Below are 18,559 nucleotides of genomic sequence, written 5' to 3'. Positions count from 1 at the left end.
TTAAATATGTATTTTCAACATTCAAAATAACCCACAACATCATACACTGAGACAAAAAATAACACCCTTCTGAAGAGCGGGTACACCGATGCCCTATTTCTACTTTTGACTTAAACAATTTATGATCATTGCTTTCTTATGGCAGGCCACCAAACCCCTCATTAAACAGTACGATGCCATAATATGAGCAGGTCATTAGCATTTCAAAGGTCTTTCACCATCTTCATGTTTGTCAGATGGACAGCGCAGTCCACTGCTCTCCCTGAAGCTTTAAGAAATTTATAACATTTATACTCTGGAGGTAAGAACAAGGTCTTTCAACCTAGTTAGAGAAGGGTTTTCATCACACATTCACTGACATCTTTTAAACATGTACAGCCTCTCGTCCATTCTCTTCACTCTTTCCTTTGCATCTTTGAGTCAACAAGTGATACACGAGCAAACCGGTCCGATACACAATGAATTTCTATACATCTCTCAGCCGATTTATGAACGAGTCTTTTCTAATTTGGCGTATTCTAGGGTCTTAATAATAATTTAAAACTAATATTTTTGTCAAAATGTCAAAATTATGATCAATAATAATTTGAAATATTTTTTAATTAAATAATTTAACAAACTACTAAGCATACCAAATTTAACTTAAAATAATAATAATAGTAACAGCCAAACCATTAAAAATTGTTTTTTAATGATTGAAATAAAACTGAAACAAAATATAAAATATTAAATGAAAAACGTGTTGTTCAATGTTGCCATCGCATCTAACTGATTGGTACTAATCTAAGTACCAGAATTACTAAAAATAAAACAAATAAAAATAAATTAAAGCCAAGTTGAAACATTTTTTTTTTTTTTTTACAAATTACGATGAAAACTGAAAATATAAAAATAAAAGCATATTAATAAATTAATAAATACTATAATAGTATATAAATAATACTAAAATAACACTGTTCTAAACTGGTTTCCCAAACACTCCTGGTCATCAATGGAGTTTCAGCATTTACCACCAGGGGCAAACTGAGCCATGCTAGCCAGCTAACTGTAACCCTTTGGTAGTAGGACAACAAAAACAAATAAAGAAAAAGTTTTGAAAAGCGCCAGAGTCACACTTCACAAGTCAAGCTACGAATAGCCTCTGCACAATTTACTGGGATAGGAAAGAAAGTAGTTAAACATCAGAAAAATAAGACAATGCACCTTTTCCATTTGAGAACACAGTACCTCGAGATGCTGTGGTCGGTGAGGGCTTTTTGGGAAGGTCTGAGAAACTACTGCCATCCAGGCCTGACCCCTTGCATTCCTTCTTTTCTGTGGTGCTGGGACTTGTGGTCTCCATGATGAGCCTGAAAGAGAAAAAATGATTTTTACTGTCTTCTGAGTCACACAAATAGATGACCTGAAACATGCTACGAAGTAGCTTAGCGGACAAAAACCTGTCGCAACCTGTCATCGATAGGTTTTTAAAAACATACGACTGATGCAAAATTTAATATGATCACTTCCCTCGAAAGACCTACAAATGCATGAAATCTTCAGAGTGACTGAAATGTTTCCATTATATAAACTACAATTCTACAGAAAAATCCTTCACTTCCCTCTGCCCCGTCTCATGACTTGTCTGTTTGTTTTAAGAGCTTAGAGGAGCCGTTATAGAAATGCCATGTTACCAGAAGAGACAAAGCAGAGAGCGTGCAGAGTACCTCCTCTATGGCAGCTCTGTCAGAGCGCTCAAGTGCCTGTGCTGAAGGCAGATGACTTGGCAGCACGCCGCTTGTTTAACTTTGTGTAACCTACAAGATTATCCTTGGTTCAGAGCAAACAGCGAGCGGTTTAGGACTTAAAAAGAGGTCCAGACTGAGGCCATTCAGTCTCTGATTGTGGCTGCCCATGTTGTTTGTTCTTCAGCAAATTAACAAGTATGTTTATACTTTATACCATACGTTTAGAAGCAAGGCTTAAAGTCTCAATACTGACCAAAATAATCATTTATTTGTATTAATTATATTAATAATCATAATCAAGAAGCCCTGCCCTAGTGAAAAAAATCTATATCAAAATGTATTTAAAATACATTTATTTCATACTAAGTATACTACAAACCCATTAACATATTTACTGACATATTGCTTGAGAATTACTGACATTAATATTATAGTTCAACTTGATTTGGAGCACTTCTTTATTGCACAATGCACATTTATTAATATTAAGCCTAAAATGTGTTTTAATATCACTATTAAGGATAGTATGATCTATAATATCAGTTTTTAAATGCAAGATATTTAAAGTGCATCAATAGTTCCACTTTAGCACAATAAAATATACTTAAGTATATTGTTAGTAGGACCTTAGCACTATTTTCGGATAACTAAAGTGTTTTAAGTACAAAATTAGTGGTTCCAATTTAGCAGACTTTAAATACCAATTTAGTATACCAAAAGTACAATTGCATTGTATTTATATTAAGTACATAAATATGTGAATGTATTTGTAGTATAAAATACATTTTAGTACATTTATTTTTCACTTGGGTATAGACTGCGGTATTTGGAGGCCTGTAAAAAAAAAAAAAAAAAAAATCTAATTGTGAGACAAGTCACATTGTGATACACTTTATATTTTCCTTCTACCAAAACAAACAAATGTTTTTTTTTTTTTTTTGCAATCATATAACAACAGCCCATTAGAGAAAATAACTAGCATATTATTTGCAGTGTGCTCCAAAAGGAAAATGATGCATGCAAACTAAATGATGCTTTCCTTTTGACCTTTTGAATGTTGTTTCTACATGCTAATTCAAAATGTAATTTTCTTATGTTCAGTATCCTGTAAGAGTACCTGTGGCCACATTCATCAGCCTTTTCTCGTGCCAGTCAAACATCCCTTTGCCAAGATAAGCCGATTAGAGGTGGACTGTTGGAGTTGGCCAGCATCTGTCTCACTACTTGTTAGCCAAGAGGGTACATTTGCCATCCTGTCTCACTGACACCTCTTCATAGATGTAACTAAACATTGTAGCTGTCAAAGGATTCATTTATACATTAATAATGAGGCCTCCTAATGCTGCTTGTGAACTCTGTGTTGTCATCAAATGTACACAGGCCAATTATAACAACTGGGACATTTCTATACGTCTCTTATGGAAACCACCTTCCAGGACTCAAAGTTTTTCTTGTTCCATATCATTACCACGATTGTTAGAAGAGAATGTTAAATGAAATGAATCCCTGTTTGAGGACATTAGTCAAACACAAACATGCTATTACTGGCTCTGGTCACCTTTATTTGCCAGAAACATCTATTACTGCAGCCAAAGCTGCCCTGGAATACACGCACAGCAACAATGACTCATAAACACCTGTCAAAGATGATCAATCATTATAATTTCAATAACATCCATCATACAAGGAGTCCTTTCAATACTTCAACGATTATATATATATATATATATATATATATATATATATATATATATATATATATATATATATATATATATATATATATATATATATATATATATATGTATTCATTTCTTTAAAAAAAGATAAAAAAAAACTACTGACCCCAACATTTTAAACAGTAGTGTATAGTGTTACAAAAGATTTCTATTTTAAATAAATGCTGTTCTTTTTGTTTGTTTTTTTTTCCTTTTTTATCATCAAAGAATCGTAATAAAGTATAATAGGTTATAAAAAAATATATTAAGCAGCACAACTGTTTCCAACATTGATAATAAATCAGCATATTAGAATGATTTCTAGAATGTGACACCGAAGACTGGAGTAATGGCGGATGAAAATTAAACTTTGCATCACAAAAATAAATGATATTTTAAAGTATATTCAAATAGAAAAGCATTATTTTTAATTGTAATAATATTTCACAATATTACTATTTTTTATCAAATAAATCAGGCTTGATGAGAATAAGAGACTTCTTTCAAACACATTTGAGTGTATACACATATGTGACCATGGACCACACAACCAGTCACATGGGTACATTTTTTGAAAGGACAATATTTGCCCGAGATACAACTATTTGAAAATTTGGAATCTGAGGGTGCAAAAAAAAATCGAAATATTGAGAAAATGGCCTTTAAAGTTGTCCATTTATCTTCGCGATTGTGCTGCATTCACTTACAAAAATAAATGTTTTATATATTTACGGAAGGAAATTTTTCTTTACTTAATATCCTAATGATTTTTGGCATAAAAGATTTAGAAATTTAGAATTATTTATATGTATAAATATTATATTATATATATATGTGTGTATTTGTGTATGAAAAAAAACATTCTTATTCAATTTAAAAATTCACAAAAAAGTCTCACATTATTCAAATGGCAGGGTTGTTAGCTATTGGTTCAAAAGTTAAGGCTAAAAGGCTAACCTGGTATGGCTAATCATCCCAAAATGGCCCAAATTCTACCGTTTGATTTGCATAGCCAATATATCAGTACCCCATATTGCCATTTTCTTGTCACGGTCTGTAGTCTAAACCGAACTCTGACCCTTTGATGAAAAGATCTGACAGTACAGGTGTACATAACCGAGTGGACAGGTGGCGGTGAGGGGGGAAAAACGACAAGAAAGCAACTCTGTTCTTCTGCGTGGCTGCTTTGACAAATGCAGCGTGCGAAAAGGATCAGAATCTCAGGTCCGCATGACAGAGGGGTGTGAGATCACGCAGGCCTGCAGGCTAATCCTCCATAGCCGCCCCCTACCGCATTACCCCACCTACTGCTGGGCCAGAAAGTTCAGCCGTGACCGCTCACAAAAATCCCCCCTTTGAACACTCCGTGTAGACCACCTTCACAAATCCACAATCACAGATAATGATTAGAACTGATGGCGTTTCCACGAAAAGTGAGCTGCAAGGGAAGAGCAGAAGGAGGATATTTCATTAACTTTAACTTCTTGTAAATTTGATTTCCCTTCCAGCCAATAGTTTGACAAAGACGAGTGAAGTCAAGCAATAAAGCTGGACACAATCCACTTTATCTTCACACAACTTTCCCTCCATTTTTTAGGAAAGCAATTACACTGACTACTTAACACCAGCAATTATGTGGACTGCAAAAGTGTCAAAAGTGTTTTTCTTCCAGGAAGCTCCATGAACTTTTCTTCATTTTCCCTGAATACATGACAGGCAGCTTTGACTGCTTCTTTCTGTGCCTGTCATCAGTCTGAAAGGAAGCAACAGGTGTGAAAAAGACACCCCAAAGGACTGGGAGGGTGAAAAAAGGACAAAAATGAGAGATAATTTGAGAGAAAACCATGTGGCCCTTCTGAACAATCAAACTGATGCTGAAGAAACACCTTGTACCATCTTATAGAGCTGACGATTTTTTTTAATCAATAAATGATGACTGCAATTCTAGAAGTCCACGCTTCTGTTCAACACTCCAGTAGCATCATAAGCTCTTAAGCCGCCTTTCCACTGCAAACGACAAACGACAGCCGTCGTTCCAATGGAGAGTCGTACGGGAGCTGCGGGGAGTTCCGATCATATGCGTATGCGGAAATTTCGGATCCGATTTGAGCTTCGGATGCGTTGAAATATCTGAACTTCTGCGGCTAGACCGTATGTGACCGGTCGACCGGATGTGATGTATTCTAATCAAAACTATGAGCGCGAAGCTAGAATTACCAGAGAATGTCTAATAGGAAGAGAATTGGCACTCTCTGCTTACTTCCGGTTTCTGGACTGGCTGCAGTAACACGTCTCTGTCCATGCGGGGGCGCTCGCAGGCGAGTGCAGAATGAATGGAGGTCTATGGCGAAATACCCATCAAAATCCACTTTTCTCAGGATATAATTTTTTGTCTAGTAATTTGAATGTTGTATTCGAAAGGTCACTTATTTGCTTTAAAAAGTCTTTTAAAATGTCAATGACGTCACACACATCGTACGACCAGAGATACTGCTTCACGGCAATCCTTCACTCACTCTGGTGCTTTCGCGCTCTGCACTTTCTTTTCTCTCGAGGCATTGACAACACAGCTGACACAGGTAAATACACGTGCTAGAAGAGTTTTTGTTTTGTTTGTTTCTGGTCCCGCTTCGGATGCCACGATGCCATCAAGCGGTATCTCTGGTCGTAATCAGTCCTTCACTGACCAATCAGCGTTAATTAGCAGAATGCTAGCGTGTTATGGGCAACAACAACTCAACCTGTAAGAAATCGAAAGGACATAAGTACTCGTTCATTCAACTTTCGACCTATAACCAATGTTGAACTTGCAAAACCTACAATAAAATCTGAGATTTCTCAACGGCAATCGGGTGAAAGAGACACATTTAGCCATCTAGCCCCATAGACTCCCATTCAGTCTGCACTCGCCCGCGATCACCTCCAGTGGAATTCTAATGGAACTGCAACCAAGATCTATACAATGGGGCTAATAGGAAGTGCCAAGGCTCTCCGTAGACGGGCTCTGGAATTACCAATATTTCAATACTTTAATGTAAACGCTATTCCTGCAAAATGACGGTTATTAATAATTATGGCTGAAAAAATATTTGTATCATTATTAAATCAATATTTATATTGATTAGCTCTATAAAATCGACTGTTTTTTATATTAGATGTATTGAGGGTCATTCGTTTTGTGTGGATATATTCATGCATGCATTATATTCATTAAAATCATTAATTTTACAATTGTGAATAGCCGAGGGTAACGGTTGCTTCACAACCAATTTCAAAGTTCCTTGCGACTGACACCAGGGGGTGAAATGCGACAATCGAATGCGAATGTTGTGCGCAGTGGAAAGGCGGCTTTAGCAGAAGAACAATCCAAAGGATAAACAGATAAATAAACAGCTCAATAAACACTTGTTGTATGCTAATGACATGAACATGCTTGGCTTGGAGCATCATTTATTTTCAACAGTGTTACAGCTTGCCTCTCACACAACACAAACTTCCTCTTATTTGAGGATCTCTCTAGTCTTCTGTGGCATCGTGTCTTTTGCACAGAACCATGGTGAGGACATAAATCACGGCTTCTTCATCTGTACAGTTATAAATGCAAGTGAGAGTTATATTCAAAAGACAAATTCTAGAGCAAAGTGATTAGACAAGATTATTTCTTTACACTTAACCTTAATCTTGTAATCCAGGAACATGGTGACATTAGATGCACTTCATGCTTGTAATGTTATCCAAGTCAGCAGGGTCAGGGAAGTTACTCCAAAACGGTTATCAATAATTAATCACTAATTGCTTTCTCTATATTATAATGTGGCCACTTTCTAATTACTTCAACTGAGATAAAATTACAACACTTTTTAGTGATAACACACTATAACATTATCGTATGCCATCTTTTTTTTATTTATTTTTTAGAAATGTATCATTTTATTCCGCAAGGATGCATTCAATTGATCAAAAGTGACAGTAAAGGCATTTATGATGTTAAAAGTTTTCTATTTAAACAAATGCTGTTCTTTTGAACTTTATATTCATCAAAGAATCCTGGAAATAAAGTATCACGGTTTCCACCAAAAAAAAAAAAAAAAAACATTAATGAAGAGTTCATTAATTTTTTTTCATTTTGGGGTGAACTAACCTTTTAAAATCTCCTCAACTCAAGGAACCCACCCCAAAAGAACACAGTTCAGCAAATTTCTACCTACAGTAGATCTTGATCATTTAAAGTCAAGATTTTATGGCATTCTTCTAAAACAAAAGCACAATTTTTAATCTTTTTCAACTTTTTAATTTCGCTTGAAATGTTGTTCTCAATTAATGCTTACTACCAGACAAAAGTATTTGACATTTTCCTTCTTAATTTGTCTTTGATGTTTATTGTCCGTGAGCATTTCAGCTCCAAGAGCTCGCTACATATCAACAGGCATTAAATATAACAAGCCAGAATATATGACAACGCTGCACCCAGTCAATGTTGGAATCAGAATATCTTACTATTGACTTCCGTAACAAACCTGATGCAGAGATCAATATGAATGAGCATGGAGATTACATTCATAGCAAAGCAGCAGAACTATAACATCCTCCTCTCAACACTGACAGCAGGGAAAAGACCAGATGATGACCTTACCCATCCCCCCCAACCCTAAACCCCTGCATATGTGCAATATCCTGTGCTTGATCTCTTTGTCCTCCTAAAAATCTGAAACAGATGTTTACTTTACAACCAAGTCTATCGTTTAAGAAACTGTCCCAGCGAGGGTCTCTGCGAAGCTCCGTTGAGTGCGCTGAGAATGCCGTTGTATATGTTTGTGCACCTAATTAAATCGTTATGAGAGCTGTGTTTATACTACAAGTGTTTATAAATAAGGTGAGGCTTACTGAGAGGATACTTTAACAGAGCGTAGTGCAGCTGTTGCGTGTCACATCACAGATCTCATGAAAGAATTTGCTCTCTCTGCACACCATTTGCTCGGGTCACTAAACCAAATGGGTAGTTAGCGCTCTCTCGCTACAGGCCCAGCTGTCATCCCTCCGTCTGTCCTCCCAGAAAGAAACAGACACAAATGTTAATTACATGCTTGTGAAAGAAATTATAGTTGCGGTGTAATGTAGTTTCAACGTAATTAGCAGCTAACTTACTGAATGGGACGTATTTTATTGTACAGTTTGGCTCGGCAGCTTGAGGGTGTACTGTATGATTAAGAGTAAATATCATTTAGGCTAAGGAAACATTATGAATGCCGACCGCATAAACAGCACATGACTGTTCTTGGGATTATGCATGTTCTAAAACATCCAATGTATTTTAACAATTGTATTTTCTCTTTTTGTAATAATTCAATTACTCAAAATAAAAATATATATAAATAGGAAAATCACTATACACTGCAAAATATTTTATATGATCAATAAGTTATGATAATATGTTTTTATATTACTTTAACTCATCAAAATAAGTTAAGCAATCTTCAACTTTTTTAAGTTATATAAGATTCAACTCATTTTTTTTAAGTCAGTTTAATGTAATTTAAGTTGAAATGCATTAAACATACAAGTTGATTGTACTTCAATTTAAGGCAGAAACTTTTTATTTTACAGTGCAGAAAAGTATTAAACGTTGTTTTTAATATAGTTTTTGTATTCATAAAATGTCAGAAAAGGCAATATTTAAATATTGTTTAAATGCATTTACTGTTTAATATTCATTAATAATCAGAATAAACAAAAGCAAGTAATGTAGTTCATTAGCTAACTGACTATTTATGAATGGAGTGAACACAATTTATCAGCAAAGAACGCGTCTCATCCAATCAGAATTTAGAGTCATAGGGTCCATTTCATAATATCATTTCACTGTTTGGTTTATACATGCACAAACTTGAAAATATCGGTCCATCACCATGGTCACATATAAAGTCATTCTAAACCTGAACCCTTAGGTATGCTCATCTTAGTTCAAAGTTTAGATCTTCTGTTATCTAGATCTCTCTGATGATTTCTTCATGGTGTCGGCATGTGTGATCTTATTTTACAGCTTTTTTTGTTGTCTGTTTTGCAAGTCAGGGGTCTGTCAGCTGTGCAGGGGTGCAGAGGGTGGAGAAACACTGGTATCTGTAACGTGTGATGGTGTCTGTGCGGATTCCCAACTCTACCAGCTGCTTTACACCCTGACACTTACCCGTCTGTATGTTGGACAATTAGAAACATTCAGATTATCGGTCAGCACTAATGAGACTATGAATTTGTTTCAAAGAAATCAGCTAAAAATACATATTCAGTCATTATTTACTCACCCGCATGTTGTTCCAAACCTTTTTTGGTCAATTATTATCTAGTTCTTGCCAAACAACAACAGTTAAACACTGTTAAAATATCTTTTCAAGAAACTGCAGTCGACAAAAACCTCCAAACAAAATGAGCAGTGGAAAATTACAAGTGATCTAGGAGCTTTTTACAGCAGATGCCATTGAAAACACAGCAAGTCTATCCCTCACAGCCTCGCTTTCATGACACTGCTTTGAATAAGGTCTATAGTGAGTGACCAGGGGCTGTAAAGCTCCAAAAAGTACAAAATTGACCATAAAAGCATCATAAAAGTGGTCCAAACTAAAGTTTTCTGAAGTTATACAATAGACCGCTGCAGGGATGAGGTACTGCTTCACCCTGGTTCCCTCGACAAAAAGCCAATAGGCTTTTGGATTATTGTAGAAAATACCAACAAAAGTTTATGATTCTTACATACTTATCAATATAACATTCATAAACCAATTCAAATTATATGAATTTTGAATTCAAAAAAGTTTAGTTAGTCATGGTCACATGACTTCAACATTAACACCGGTAAACTTCAGACAAATCTTTTAATCATTATTTAAAATCTTCAAGTTGAAAAGTTTGAATTAGAATAGTTTGCAAGAGTATAAACCCAACAAGGCTGTAAAAGTAGACTAATGAGTGATTTACTGTTCGGTCACGGTGATGTTTAATGTCCCCAACAACCTCTGTAGTCCCATTTAGCCACTTGCTAGCAAGTCTTCTTCAAGACATATAAAAGCTTAAAAAACATGGAGTAGGGTATTACTAATGTATTTTATGTCATAGAATAAAAGAATAAAAATCCTGAACTTTCCACAGACCTCATTTCAGCCATTTAACCAACAAAAAAAAAAAAAATCCCACAGACTTCAGGATGATGGAACCAGAAGTTTGTATGGCAAGGGCTGTGTAAAGGTTCTTTCAAAAAAAACTGTGGTACAATGAAAAAACTATTTTCCCATCCCTTTTCATGAATGTTTCTAGTCTTTGAGATGCACACTGTTCTAACTACCCCAATGTGGGGAGTCATATATTTAAGCTACACCGGGAATACACTGCGAGATGATGACAGGGACACACATGATCCTTATCCAGCATAACGTAGTGAGAGAATTCCACAGTGAGCCTGGCCGTGATCCAGCGCGGCGTTCAGGGAGAGGCCACGAGCGGGAGTGGACATGTGTGACGGGGGAACAAGCGGGCTGATTGCTAAAGATTACCACATGGCTTCTCCTTGCTCAACACATCCAGCTCGTCTTCCAGTCTGTTGGAGGAGTCTGTGGCCTGGCAGGAATTCAGCGCTCCTCTTTGGATCTCCCTGCTCATCCTATGGAACGCAATGAGACTGATCTATCTACCCACTCCATTCCTTGCAAGTCTGGTCAGGAGCTGGGAGGCCGCCTGATAAATCACAACTCCCTTGCATCGACTTCTCCGTTTTCAATAACTCCGGAAACAGAAGACTACCCTGCTGAACCGCTGGTGGCCTCTGTGCAGTTCAGACTCGGTTTCTGCATCCGATTAGCTTTGACAACAAACACTTGGAACAGGGTGCTATTGTTTGAGCGTGCAACAGTGAGAGGGTAAACTGCGACTCACAGGCTGTGAAGATGATACAATAACTGTAATAACGATACAGACAACCACTGTGAAGAGGTTCCCATAATGAAGAACTGGATAGCCCGTCAGCAGCCCTTCAGGAATTAATTAACTAGCACATCAAAGCTAACCCTCAGAGGCCACAGTGTCACACAGTACTTTGATTTAACGCTGGCTGTTGACTTGATAGTAAGCTGCACATAATGCCTATCCCGACATTCACTGGTTTATATTCTGTCCTCTCACATTAAGACGGTTCTTAAGTAAAACTTCTACTAACTTTTCTCACAAACTTTTCAGGATAAGTACCACCTTTGATCAAAACACTCAAGTCAAGGATGGGAATTTTAAAGAATTTATCGATTCCTGTTTGGATTCATCTCAACAACTCCGGTTCCTTAACAGCTTCATCAATGATTCTTTTAGTAGTGTTAAGGATATTTGAAGAAAAAAAAAAAGAAAAAAAAAATACACTCAATTCCACTGCCAAAATGGTGAGATCATTTCAGTAATAAATGAATGAAACACACTCTTTATATCGAGTTGTCACTGACATTTTAGAGACGGCATAAATGCAATCCAATAACTGGCCTTAATATTTAACAACAGCACTAAACAAACAAATAATGCAGAAACATACTTCATTCATTCATTCATTAAAGAGTCATTCGTTTCAGGAATCAGTCTACGCTGATTGCACTGGTTTTGATCCACTGATAAAATTACTTATTGGAATCATTAGGTTGTAAATCAATCTACGCTGCACTGGTAGAAACACTATATGTTTTTTAGTCACTAAGAAGAATCGATTCAGATTCAGAATCGATTCAGAGTCATTCGTTTGGATATCAATACACTGGTTGTTCTAATTGTTTTTGATTCACTAACAAAAATCGACTCATTACAGTCATTCGTTTGGGAATCAATACACTGGTTGTGCTATTTGTATTTGATTCACTAACAAGAATCGACTCAATACAGTCATTCGTTTGGGAATCAATCTACACTGGTTGCATTGTAAGTTCATGATTCCCTAAAAAACAGACTAATTCAGAGTCATATTTTTGAAAATTAAACTAAGCTGGTCATGTATAACAATTGTATTCACTTCAGTGGACTTTTTCTGGTTCAAGAATATAAATGTGGTGGATGGACTTTGACTGATCCTGTATAGGTGTATACAGATCATAAATTAGAAATAAAACACTGAACATATTTAAATAAACTAAAATAAATAAAGTTAAAAAAAAGTTGAGTTGTGACGTCTACCAGCCGGGGAAACTCCCATGCAGTTTGAGAACCACTGAACTCATTCTGACAGTAATCTACATATAATTCCCAGCACCACAGCTTGTTTTCATGTTCTCTGGATATTCCAAAAGACTCAGCTGTCACTACACCTCATCTAAAATTCAAATACAGACTTGTAATTTTGGTCTAGTAAGATGTTTATTCATGGTCAGCTAATAAAATAAATGTAGGTCCGTCCTCTGCATACTGTGTCTGGAGGTTTGCATGAATCACAGGTGGACGTGTGGTTTGGGAAATGTTAGAGTCACAGCAATGGTAAGTCAAATATAACTTAATGTAAACAGTATACATTTCAACTGTTCATTTTCCAGCTGTCTTTAAATGGTGGCCCGCCAGCCCACAGCACAAAAGAAATGAAAAAGTTAAGAGCAAAAAAATTATAATAATAAAATAAAACTTTGTGAAAGAGAACAAAGCAGAAGGGCTTACAGCTTAACAGGCCTTTGAGGAAGGTGAACAGCGTTCCTGCTTGTGTATTTTCTTTACCCGCACACATACACATGCGTTAAACCAACAACTTTTACCCAATGCACTGGGATCTGGAATTCATATAAAACTGCACTGATGCATTATTAAAAAAAAACAAAACAAAAAAAAAACACACACATATGGTGATTCTCCACTATATGTAAAAGATCAAGCAGTCCCTCAAAATGAAAACTTGCTATTTCATCTAAGGCACTAGGACTCCATGTAATGGACCTTATTTCCTTTAGGCTTGGCAACAGTTGATGATGACTAATGAGGTCAATCAATCAAATTCTGGTCTTTCACTTATTTGCTGTATGCTATTTAATGGCATATTAAAGTCTTTTTATATACATTTGCGTGTGTGTGTGTGTGGTTTCTGTGATGATATCTGTACAGACTTAAAGGGATAGTTCAGCCAAAATTGAAAATTCTGTCATTAATTACTCACCCTCGTGTACTCTCAAACTCCAAACCCGTAAGACTTCCGTAAGACTTTTATCTTCGGAACACAAATGAAGATATTTTAATAAAACTTGAGAGCTTTCTGTCCCTCCATTGACAGCTATGCAACTACCACTTTGACGCTTCAAAAAGAGATCGAAAAACTAATCCATATGAATTGAGCGGTGTAGTCCTGAAGAGACAAGATCGCTTTATATGATGAACATATTGAATTGATACATTTTTTATTCATATATAAACATTCATCAACTCACACATCAGTTGTGGTTAACGGAGGCTCAAGCATGTTCGCTTTACGTGCGAGAACTAATCATTTGAGCTTCCGCAAGAACCGATGAGGTTTGTTCTCACGCGTCAAGCAGGTTCGGTTGAGCTTCGGTTTATATTCGCTGATCAATGTTTATATGTGAATAAAAGCCTAAATTCAATCTGTTCATCATATAAAGCGATCGAGTCTCCTCAGAAAATTTGGACTAAACCGCTCAATTCATATGGATTAGTTTTACGATCTCTTTATGAACTTTCTTAGATCTTAATTTGTGTTCCAAAGATGATTGAAACTATTACGGGTTTGGAACGACATGAGGATGAGTAATTAATGATAGAATTTTCATTTTTGGGTGAACTATCCCTTTAACAATGCCCTGATAGTTGCATGAGAGAATGAGGGAGGAAAAAGCTGTGAAGGACCCCATCCACACTCATAAACCGGATGTGATGTGATCCTCATTAACCCCAGACACTTGTGAGAGAATGAGGCGGATGTCTGGAGGGGTGTCCGACACAAACTACTAAAATGCAGGGATTGTCCCGTGTCCTACGGGCCAAAGCTGAGGAGATGGGTTTCAAAGAACAGCCTTTGAGAGGGCAAATGAATGTAAGCAGCTACCACTTCTCACATCTCTGTTTTCTCACCACACTGCCCTCGTCTTCAATTCAGTCCGACACTAGAGACGCAACACACAAACTTGAAACACAGCTGTCTTTCACAGCACTTTAAACGGCCATTAAAGTCTCATCAATTCACTTTGAGGAACAAGTGTACTTCAGACACTCCTCAAAGCTTTTTCTTACCGATAAAGAGATTCAAGGTCTTGCCCGGCACACAACATTGACCAAGATACAAAGTCTAGTTCTAGTTCATCTCTTTTCAGAAATCACATTATGAAATAAATGTTTTTCTCCAAAACACATTGGGAACAATTATTTGCTCCCTTTTATTAAAAACTTTTTGCAACCTCCTTTTTCCAAGATAACAGCTCGGAGTCTTCTCCTATAATGCCTGATGAGTTTGGAGAACACCTGACAAGAGATCAGAGACCATTCCTCCATACAGAATCTCTCCAGATCCTTCAGATTCGCAGATCCATGTTGGTGCTGCTTCTCTTCAGTTCAGCCCACTCATTTTCTATAGGGTTCAGGTCATGGACTGGGGAAGTCCCTTCTCCAAATAGGAGAAGACTCAGAGCTATTATCTTGGAAAAAGGAGGTTACAAAAAGTATTTAATAAAAGGGGGCAAAATAATTGTTCCCAACGCGTTTTGGAGAATTTTTTTTATTTCATAATGTGATTTCCCCCCCACTTTCAATTCTTTTAGTTCAATGAAAGGTTACATTTTTGCTAATATTTTTTATAAAACATCAAAAGGATTAACAATGCAGATTTATTTTTTACAGCCATCTTTGATCATATTTACCAAGGGGGCAAATAATTCTGACCAGTGAACATGTGGAATTATCCTTGTACAGTGCGTACATGGATAATTAATTTATAATAAATACTGCAATATTTCATAAAAACAAAGAGTTTTCACTTTTGATTTAACAGTGACTAAACATTTATAATACATCCTATTTTCTTTATAGAAAATTCAATGATGTTTTACATCCTAACAGTAGAGTTACTCTTTCTTTGATTGTCATTGCATTGTCTTGTCTCATCCTTGTGCGGTGCATGTGCAATGTCATTCAAGGTCCCCCTTTTTATGAGCGTTTGTTAAAATCTCCCGCAGAATTCCAAGGCTGAACAGCCCTGATTTAGGCAGCAGGACAAGAGGGAAATGTGTGAAAATGTGCAGAGCAGCAGGAAGGGAAGATGAAAGTGACACGGTCTACCCATGTTTAAGAAGCTGATGACCATAGCCCAAACCAGGCTGAATAATCTGAATGGGCCATCATTTTTTCCCCCCTTTTTGAATCCTTTCACTCGCTCTGCCTCTGACTGCTGGCGCTTCTCATTCTACACAATGGGAAATTCACTAAGACCCTTTATTCTTATGCTAATGCTCTCAACTGGGCATCACATTAAATTTAACACATGCACACACTTTTCTGTTTTTCAGGAAAACAAGGCACACTCTTGCCACTCTTTTTGCCAATCCTTTAAACACAAAAATTACATTTACATAATACATTCAATTCTTTGCAATATTTTTGTAGAGAGTTACTGGCAACTATAGTAACTTGAGTTTGTGAACATAAAAATCAAAGAATACTGTATTAAAAAAATCTTCTTCGGGAACTTTTCAGTTTACAACCCTAACTATAATACGGACAATATTTTGAAGGAACTGAGAACCATTTTTTTTTTTTTTAGAAACGGTAAAAAAAAAAAAAAAAATGAAAGAAGAACTGAATGATTTTCTTGACATTCGGTTCACCAACAATGTTCTGCCAACTTCTTACACTACTATTCAGGGTACTTTCACTGAATCTTAAACATGCTTCGTACCAGTATAGTAGGCTACGATTACCAACGACTCTGATCAATCGGTTCTTTTAGGTGAATCACAAACAAACAGCGTGAATAGACCAACTCATGAAGGGATGACATGATTCTGATTCTGAACGAATGACTCTTGTGAGCCGGTTCTTTTAGTGATTCAAAAACTACAACGCGATAAGTGAGGATATTTAAGTGAGGCCCAATTACGAGATAAATTCAGATTTGAACAGTCTACAACAACATGTATGAGAAATCAGATGTCTGTATGAGCCTACAGACTTTTAAACATGTGTATAGGCTTTTGTGCAATACCAATATATTATTAACAACAAAACGCAGTGTGTATTAACATTAACGTTGTCAAACGAGCAGTCACTCAGTAACTACTTTTAAGTTTCCAAAACCTTAAATACAACCCTCTAACATTTGGTTTATTTTCAAGGCATGATCAAAGTAATAGCTAACTTGTAGTTCAGTAAGTGAATCAGATTTATTCAGTAATCGACTCATTTATAAGCCCATAACAGCTATTCGTTCTGGAATCAAACCAAACATTACTTCATTAAAATACTAAACGGATCTTTAATAGAACCATTAAAGAACCGGAATCGCTTAGAGGAATACGAATCGGAAACGCTAAATTCGATTCCCATCCCTACCTGGGACACAAGTTGACAAAAGTTTGAGCTTGCAAAAGTCACAATATATGCCTCTAAGTAACGAAATGTAAAGCGCCAAAACTCTCTTCTCGTCAGCATAGCAATAATATGTAGTTTATATGACACATTTCAATAGCTACAGCGAGTTAATGTCGCGACACTTGTAACAACTGAAAGATGTAGCCTAATGAATTGAAAACACATTCAAGCTGCGTACACATTGTGATCAGTAACCTTAAGAGTAAATCATCATAACGAAATACATATTTACCTCCTTTGATGTTGTAAAGTTCGTCACTTGCTCAGTTGTCCACCGTGCATCCGAAAAACAACGCAATTGTACTTAAAACAATAATGTTAAAAGTGATTGTGTCACGAAACTCCATCAGCGGTTTATTTTGTTTTGCAAGAGCAAATGTTTTAGCAAAACTACATCATTCGGGGACGACGAAGCGCTACAGTTGCACCTCGCAAACTTTGACGATCCATCACACACGCGTCTTGAAAAGACTGTACTTAGCCTACTCGAACATTAGAAAGTAATTTAGCCCTCAACGCGGCAGAAATGTACCCCAAGCAAGTTTGTTGAGTCGTCGGTTGTGATGTGCGGTGGAAGATCTGTTGGCGTGATTTGTTTTCAATCCGATCTGCCCTCCTCTATCTCCACTTCTCCCCCCAGTTCTTTGAGTTTTGGGCCACTCACTCTCTTCACCAGATGGGCCGGGTTACATCAAACCAAAGGTATAGTTGCGTGAGGCTTAAGAGGAGTTTGCTTTCAAGTTTCACTGGAGATTTGCAAAACTTTTGCATAAGAATATTTTACTTGCTTTAAAGTAAATCGATGAGCAGTTTACGTTTGGTTGAGATTTGTTAAACTGGCATTTTGCAGCTTCGATATAGGCTATGCATAGCCTAGCCTACCTCTATTAACCCATACAAATCAAAAAGTAATCATGTCGTGATTTTCCTAATCATTTGTAAAAAGTAAGTTTGTTGAACTGTAAGTTGTAACGGATTTTTTTCAGAGGTTAGGCTAAGTTGCATGAAGTTTTTAGACTTTAAGTTTTGTGTGGTGTGTTATGTGTCTGGTTGAGATCTCTTCAGTTCGATTATCAATTAAAACATGACATAAAATAAAAATCTTAATGTTTTTGTGGTTGATGCACTCCACATTGCAGATGATCACAGCCTGTGATACCAGCTGAAAGAAGGGGAAAAAATAGCTTGAACCAGCCTAAACTAGTTTGTTGGTCTTAGCTGGTTCAAGATGGTCTCCCAGCATGGCCAAGCTGGCCTTCAACTGGTTTACAACCACTATAAATCCATCATTCTAGATTTTTTTTAAAGCAAGGACGTATACTATTTTACCAAACGGTAAACATAATACAACGCCACCTAGTGGAGAAGTAGGGGACGTTTATGTATTGGAGTGGCGCTTAGTGTTGGGATTAAAGTAGCCTACTTGCAACTAATTATAGATGATTCAGACATTATTACACTTTCCAAATAATTCCAAATCATCTGTACCATATGGATTATAAACAATTTTGTTTTAATGTATCCAAA

The 18,559-nt window shown here is 36.5% G+C and overlaps 1 protein-coding gene across 1 annotated transcript in view; it reads right to left on the bottom strand.

Moving 5' to 3' along the window:
• gli2a (GLI family zinc finger 2a) overlaps nt 1-17,669 on the bottom strand; it is a 78,213-nt gene extending 60,544 nt beyond the window's left edge. The window contains exons 1-2 of the mRNA XM_084123164.1: nt 17,265-17,669; nt 1,228-1,349 (exon numbers count right to left, since the gene is read on the bottom strand). Of these exons, the coding sequence (XP_083979290.1) occupies nt 1,228-1,342 (115 nt within the window). The 5' untranslated portion in view covers nt 1,343-1,349; nt 17,265-17,669. The remainder of the gene's footprint in view (nt 1-1,227; nt 1,350-17,264) is intronic.
• Nucleotides 17,670-18,559: the final 890 nt, after the last annotated feature.

This window comes from Abramis brama, assembly GCF_963993115.1.
Source record: "Abramis brama genome assembly, chromosome: 8".
NCBI classification, from domain to species: domain Eukaryota; kingdom Metazoa; phylum Chordata; class Actinopteri; order Cypriniformes; family Leuciscidae; genus Abramis; species Abramis brama.
Note: the sequence above shows the minus strand (reverse complement) of the source record. Positions and strands in the feature narration are given on the sequence as shown.